At 49.2% G+C, this 7,972-nt stretch overlaps 1 protein-coding gene across 1 annotated transcript in view; it reads right to left on the reverse strand.

Moving 5' to 3' along the window:
- Positions 1-4,351, reverse strand: part of LOC107267519 (nucleolysin TIAR) — a 301,978-nt gene extending 297,627 nt beyond the window's left edge. The window contains exons 1-3 of the mRNA XM_025084838.1: positions 3,883-4,351; positions 1,821-3,798; positions 1,308-1,635 (exon numbers count right to left, since the gene is read on the reverse strand). Coding sequence (XP_024940606.1) covers positions 1,308-1,577 — 270 coding nt within the window. The 5' untranslated portion in view covers positions 1,578-1,635; positions 1,821-3,798; positions 3,883-4,351. The remainder of the gene's footprint in view (positions 1-1,307; positions 1,636-1,820; positions 3,799-3,882) is intronic.
- Positions 4,352-7,972: the final 3,621 nt, after the last annotated feature.

The raw sequence follows: 7,972 nt of genomic DNA on the forward strand, positions 1-7,972 counted from the left end.
GGGGGGGGGGGGGGCCTCGTGGCAATTCGAAAAAGAGCAGAACGAAAATAATAAAAATGTCGGAGCACCGGCAGAGGGCCGCTAGAGCCAAAGGCAATTTCCTAATTATGACACGGTAAGCGGCCTTTCTCGATGACGTACCTCTTTATCCCACGATCAAGCCTCATAATCGCAAGGGAATGGGACGTCGGGACGCTCTCACTAATGAGATCAAGTACAAAGGGCCTGGCGGCGTCACGAAAGATTTTACTTTTCTTTTTTTACGTCCAAATATATTTTCCTTGTTCGTTTTAACTGCTGGCAACTTTGCCAAAGCAGTGGGGACTCCCCTTTGTTCCCTTGGAGGATACCCGATTAAATAGTAAAATGATAACCACAGTGTAACAATTATAAGATGAAGAATGAAATGTTTCTAAGGAATAACATAGATATACGGAGACAATTGAGTATAGCGCAAGGCGTATCCGGCAGCAAGGACTAACAGCCTTTAATTAGTAAAGTTCCTGGCGCTCTATATCCATCTATTCATCTAGCTCGTATACAACGCAGCAGCCATTACTCTGTACCAAAGGATGCTTGGATGCTTTTGAATTGAGCTACCAGTGGATAGCAGTGCCGCTGCTTGGATTCACTTTGCAGAAACAACTGGATCCGAAGGTTTCTTGCCAATCCGAAGGAATCCCGTTAGAATTGTCTCGGGTGCCGCGGTAATTGATAAGGCGAGAATCCGGGCGTGAGAGAAACGGAGAGTGGTCGAGGATGTGGCGCCACGATGATCTTACAGAGTCACAGGCAAGCACATACAGAGACGTGCCAGACTCACGAAATTAAGCTATGTTCTCGCTGCCAACACTCGAGCGTGCCCTATGTTTACTATGTTCTATGAGGTATATGTTGGGGAGTTATTGCTCGCTAAAGAAAATTGACTTGAATCCACGCCAGGATAATAAAACCATTAGAGAGATCCTCACGCAGACGGGACTCTGGATTATGGGAGCATATGATATCCTTGTTACTGGTGCCGATGAGGATGACACTGGCAGTGTTCACGAAGATACTCGCAATCCTGATACTGCTGACGGTCCTGATGGTGCTGATGACGGCGCTTGTTAGGACGATGTCGAAAAAAAAAAAAAAAAAAAAGAATGAGATTTTGACGGGACGCAGAATTATAGAATACAGTGCTTAAGTTTGTTCAATTCGAAAAGTCCAGGTCGTGATTAAAAACTTTGTATGTTTGGCCCAAGGAATGGGAGATCTTTTTAAATCATGTAGTATGCGAGAGACGTATATATGTGACACTTTACCTTGTTTGGTGTTGTAGCCTGCTGCTGCGGCGAACAGCTGGTGCTATGAACGATGGGCTGCGTGGTGGCTGGTATTCCCTGATGATTCAGGTGATTCAGCTGGTTGATCTGGTTCAGCTGGTTAAGCTGATTAAGCTGGCTGAGCTGGTTGATTTGCGGCTGCTGGCCAGGATTCTGAGACGTGGAGAGTTGCTGGTGATGCGTCTGATGCGGGTGGGATGTCTGATGCGTCGCAGGGAAGGTGGGCACCGTGAACGGGACGAACAGCATCGGGCTGCCGAGGATGTGCGCACCACCTCCACCCACTGCGCCCGTCTCCTCCCTACACCTTTTTTTTTGAAAATTTCCGGCAATATTATTCGCGCGCTCGTCTTCTGTGCTCGTCGTGCGAGCGACGTGCAGAGGGATGACGCAGAGGACGACAACGACGGGACAGCGACGCTGAACGACGGCAGCCGTCCGCCGCCGACGACTTAAGTACTCAGAGAGACCGGTGAGAGTAGAGTTAGTTACCTGCACTCCTGCCCCAGCCCCTGGTGCTGGGGGTGGGCGTAGGGGGCGGCTCGGACGGAGGTGGTGGACGCCACCCTCGCTACCCTCAGCGATAGGCCGCCCCGTTGGCTCGTAAGCTGTACCGCCGGGTTGTTATGACCGCAGCAACAGCCACGACAGCTCTGCGAGCCTTGGGGTCCTTGGAGTCCTTGAAGTCCTTGTATATGGGACGTGGGGCCCCTGGGCCCCGTGGATGAGCACGGGTACACCCCAACCAGGCAACCCACCACCGCAGCCCCGGGGCCCGGTGCGTTTGGAGTCAAACTGCCTGACGAGGCCACCCCAAAATCCGTTCTCCTCGTACACCCGCACAACTCGAGCCACCCACCGCCTCCTCCTCCTCCTCCTCCTCCTCCTCCCCCGCCTTCGGCGACCGCACTAACTCTCACAGAGTCAAGCAACGGCACCGACGACAATGACGAGGACGACGACAAAGAAGATGCTTCTTGTACGGTGAGACGCAATGGATGCTCCCGGCGACCCTGACCTTGACCCTCGACCCCGGTCTTCTTATGCACCCGCTCACCTGCGGACGGGATTGTGCCTCTCTCGTCGATCCGATTCACTTTAAACCTCCGGACGTTCCTCGATCAGTTCCACGAGCAGGCACTAGCTAGCTGACTGGGCGCCCTCTGGGTCCTTGGCGCAGCCCGAAGATTAACTGGACTGCTCTATATACAGATCCTTATAGACTCTTGACTCCGGATCTGTGTTTACCGTATTGCTGGTCAATATCCAGTGCCCAACTCAGCACTCGATCGGCTCAGCAGCTTAGCAGTAAATACGGCAGGTGTATGCGCTCCTTCGGGAGTTTCAAGGGTCTTCGAGAGCCTCGTGGCACTGGAGCCGCTTAAGAAGGCCGATTAACAGAGTGGATGAGTTTAGGAGTCTCTTGGCAAGATAGATCGAGGGTGAACACTCCAGGGGATGATCCTAGGAGGAGTTCCACGCTGTAGAGGAAGCCACGTGCTCCGCTTCCGCGTCTTCTATTCGACCGAAGCTTCTCTATAGTCCCTTCGACCAGAGATGCCGTCTTCTTCTTTCACTTTTGAATTGTCGACTTGCAGCTCGTCGTCGAGAATCCTAGTGAACCTCGTCGCCGTCTCATGAACTCTTCTAGCCTCTTTAACTCGTAGACTCTTGTTAAATATTAAAGCGCCAGCGAGCCCGGGTGCCTCCGACCGATGCTCAGGCTCAACAAGTACACAAGGACTGGGTGCAGTTGTTTGCCCTCTCTACCTGTGCAGAGACGTGGCGTCTCTCCTCCTGCTGCTCCTCTTCCTCTTCTCTCTCTCTCTCTCTCCTCTTCTTATTCTTCTTTCCACTCTTTCACTCACTTCTTTCACCACTACGGTCACCCAAATGTTATCTTACTCTTAGCCTTATTCTTCCTCACTTTTTACTCAATCCTTTTATATATCTCCTGACGCAGCCTCCTTCGGTGTATCGGTTTATCTTTCTTCCTTCCCTTTTATTCACTCAGTCTTTTTCTCTATATTTACATCAACGAATATCACTTCTTCACAAGACTTCGACAGTCCAGAACAGCGTCTGAAAAATTCCGACTACACTGCTCACAATTCTTCTGGAAGTTAAGAAAAAAATTCTCAGTGCACTCGAGCAATACGTGATTTGGTCCAGATTTGGGTTTTTCTATTCTTCGCGCAATTCCCACTTTCGATTTCTTTAAATGTCTCTCTTAATCCACTTTGATCCTCTCGGCACTCTGCGACACGTGACCTTCAACCGGAAGCAGCGTCTCTTCTTAAAGTCTCGTTTACCCGAAATGAAGGATATTCACAAGAAAAGTAGAGTGACACGTCAGATGCACTCTGCACAATAGCCACGTTAGACGAGTTATACACGTTAAGCACGTTAAACACTCTTCTGCAAGAACTAGGAAACGTGCGATGCGCGACTCTCCAGCTCGAGGAACTCACTAGAACCGAAGATCATTCCACGATTTTAGTGCACTACTGTCAAGAGCACATATCTTCAAGCTACCTTCACGAGATAAACTCACTTCCTCTTCCCGTTTATTCCATCCATTCCGTTTATCCGGTTCTCCTTGTTATCCACGTTCTGTCCAGTAGTACTAAAGGATCCCACAACCGTGACAACATACAACGTGCAAGACGCGAGGCTGTCAACCTGTAAATCTGTCAACCTGTCAATACGTCAGGATGTCAGGATGTCAGGATCTCAAGATGTAGGTACAATGTGAAACGATAACTGATTCCTTACTGCAAGATACAAGCGTTAAGAAGAAGAATCAGGGACGCAATTAGTGAAGATGTCAGCCGCGCGAAGGACAAGACTTTCTATCGGCAGTATCCCGGACGCAGGATAATCCTGAGTTAATGAGTCTGAATAATCGAGTGCCTGGGCTAATCGCTCGCGTGTTCTCTAAGGGTGTCCTCGCGATCAAGACAAAGGGCGAAGAGGGAAGCTAACCGTGATGTCGGAAGGTCGCTCGCCGACTGACTAGCACTTCCGCTCTGGCTGTTGTGCGATTCAGAGTGGGGGATGCCTCGTTGGGTTGTTGTGTGTAGGGGTTGGTGGGTTGGTGGGTTGGTGGGTTGGTGGGTTGCTGGGTTCGTTCGTCGGTTGGGCTGCTTGTGCTGCGCGCGGCAAACCCTCCCTGCTCCCACGATACGAAATCGCTTCAGTTTCACGTGGCTCTTGCGGCCCACGTAACTCACTTTTGGCAGTCGGCCGTCTGGCCCCTCCGTCTCGTATCGTGCCAATGGCTCACGCTTCTGCTCCGAAGACGCTAAGGTACGGCAGTCGAATTACAGAGAAAAGCACTGACGATTTCCTCGACACTACAGTTCGATTCAATATTCATTAATTAATCAGTCGGTAACAGCGGGTCTGTATAAACATCAAAGTATTCGTAAATGAAATTGTTCGATAAGGTCGATTTTGCGTCATCTTATCGAGAGAGATATCGACTCTAAGGAAGTGCAAGAGTAAGTATCCAGAATGGAAGAACGATCCAGTTATAAAATATCCGTAAAAGTGTAAGGCTCGATTTCCCGGTTAATTTCTCAAAGTAATTTGAGAACGGCGCACGGAGCTTCGTTCAGGCTAGATGCAATTGGTTCAAGTGTGCAAAAGGCAGTACGCTAGGCGGCCGATTAACTTGTCAATCGAATCAGCCGGGTATTGTCGCGCCTCAACCTCGGCCTACGCCTCCCTCCCCCTTCACCCTGGTTCAGATATTATTTTACGTCTAGATTCTCACACATGCGTGTACCTACGAGCTGCGCAACGCAATGCCTTCCAGGCTCTCAATTATTCCGCGTTAACTGCTCCCAACTATTTACCCAGCAGCCTGGATCAAACGACAACAGCACAAGCACCCTCTGCTAGCCTCTCGCGTACGCCGATGCAAACGTATTCACGTGCGATAATCTCAACATCAGTCAACCCTGATATTCGATAAAACTTGAACAAACCTAATTTACCGATTTCACCGAGCGACGGGGATGCCCGAAAATTTCACTAGCTCCACCAGGACACGTTACACCCGAACAGTATTCCCACTAGACACTTGGATTAATTTCAAATAAATAATATCACATTGATAACTATCATCACTTTTCGTATAGAACTGTCGGTCACGTTTTTCCACGACACGTGGGCTCTACCGGTGCTCTGTTTATAGGCAGAATCAGCGGGCATGGACCCGGGCTGGCGATGTTGGTGATGCGCGTGTCTATTAGCTGCCCTCTACTGAGGGGACGATGCCTAGAGGCAGGGTGGGGCAGGGGGTGGTGTATCGCAGATCAGGGTAGGGGTGCGGGAAGGAGTATGGTGGTGCAGAGAGGCGGGATGTTATATAAAAGGAAGGGTTGAAAAAGAAGCTTAAGGGGGATATTTGGAGAGTAGTTTAGACTCTGCTGGTACGATACCTTGTCTCGGGAGGGATGCTCACTGCTAAAGAGAGAATATATGCTCCAGGGTGGTCGTGCATGTGTCTGGATAAGAAATTCACTCGTGTTTGGCCGTTCCGGATGGTACGAGTAGACGGTTGGACGGTCGGACGGTCGGGCGATTGGGCGATTGGGCGATTGGGTGGTCAAATGCGCAGATGAACGGTCAACGGATAAACGGGTAAACGGATGGTGACCAGCGGCCAGTGGACTAGAGCGCTATGTCCTGCGCGGGAACCGTGGAGACAAGAACCGTGTATCGCAATGTATCGCGGCGACGACGGCGGCGGCTGCGGCAGCGACGGCGGCGTCGCCGACGACCTCAGTGGCGGGGATGGAGGGGCAGCAATGCTTATAGGAGAGGGGAAGAGGGTGGCGAGGAAAGGAACGAGACAGCCAGGGCCGAGAAATGGGGGCGGAGGCTGGAGAAGGCCTGGATCATGAGAGAGCGAGAGAGACAGTCGGGTCGGAACCAAGAGAGAGAGAGAGAGAGAGAGAGAGAGAGAGAGAGAGAGAGAGAATGAAACAGGTGACGAGGAGAGGTAGAGAGTCAAGGGAAGAGTGAGAGAGAAAGAGAGAGACATGAACGCGCAGAGCAGCAGCGCCAGGAACAGCCAGAGAGGGGCCAGCACTTGTATCGGGCTACGTGGGATGGCAGGCCCGTTCGAAGTACGAATTCCCTGGGATTTACTCGAAAAATTCCTCGAATAGTAGAGAAGACGAAAATATTCTCGAAATGACGTACCAAGATTCAATTATTGGCGCTCCTTCTGAAGCATCAAAGGTGTAAGAGAAACCCCTTAGTCCTGGCGTAGCATGACGCGTATAGTAAATCCTTTAACAATATACAGTCTGTCAAAAACTTATACCCAGAGAGACCAGAATGAGAACCACGTATTCATCCGAAGAGAGAAGAGATCTTCGAGAAACAACAAAACAGCTGATTCCCTTCTAACATACAAAATTCAGACCAAACTTAATTTCAAAGTTCTAAAAACTCATTTACGTAATCTATTTTAAAAAAATGAACAATCTGAAAATTCATCTATTCATAGGCACGCGTGCATACATAAAAAATTACTGTACTACAGGATCGTTCCAGCCTGACTGTTTTCTCCGATGAGGTACCCGACACACGCCTGTGATTCTACTTGGCTGAACGGGTGTTAATTAAAAAATTGCTTGCGGCAGGCAGAGTTGCGTTAATTAAATCGACGATCGGCTCTCTCTAGCTAGCTAGAATAATTGCGCTCGTGTGGGGGCGAAAGTGCCACATGCAGATTCCGTATTTTCGTTGTTAATGACTGACGAACGAGACGCTAATGTATTCCACGCGGTACATCTGCCGTACGCTACCCCATTAGCATTTGTAATGCCTACCTCTAGCCCTGACTAGCGTCAACGTAAACGCAAACGCAAACCCATCGAAGCTTACATCCAGTGAACAGAGCGTGTCATTCCTAACCTAATGCATATAATATACAGTGCACGGCTAGAAGAAAAATGATCGTTAACATAAAGGAAGAGAATGGTGTTAGGTTAGGTTGACTTATCTATGCTAATCATGCTGGACTTAAAATAAAATATAAAAAAAAGTAGAAAATATAAAAATATAAAAACGTCAAGTAGGATGTAAAGTAGGAAATTTCACGGAAATTTCCTAAAAGGTCCAACGGCAATAACGGATAAGCGGAACCATCGGGCAGTTCTGACCGTCTCTGCTTCTGATAGGATGGACCAAGAGACAGGGTGTAGGGGTTTCGTATATTTATAATGACCCTATATGTATGCAAATGGCTGCATATCGTACGGACCTACCTCGCTCCTCGCTCCTCGCTCCTCGCTCCACGCTCTGCACTCCGAACTCCTCATTCCATACTTATAGCTACGTGTTAGCACACGTGTATATGCATATGAGACCACGATATACGTATGGCTACCATCACGTGTGTCAGGATCGCAACAGCACTCGATTGTCCAGCGAAAACGCATCTCGATTATGCGTTTAGCAGAGTCAAACGCGATTCGTCGAGTTTCCCACGTAATCCACGTAGTCTCTGAACACTATGGACAGACTAACTTTATTTTCCACGGAGATAAACACATCGTAATAACACTTCACTTTATTTTACATGCACTCACTAGACACTCAGGTATTACGTCGACAGTCACCAA

Source organism: Cephus cinctus, unplaced genomic scaffold, assembly GCF_000341935.2.
Source record: "Cephus cinctus unplaced genomic scaffold, Ccin1 Ccin1_scaffold0407, whole genome shotgun sequence".
Taxonomy (NCBI): Eukaryota; Metazoa; Arthropoda; class Insecta; order Hymenoptera; family Cephidae; genus Cephus; species Cephus cinctus.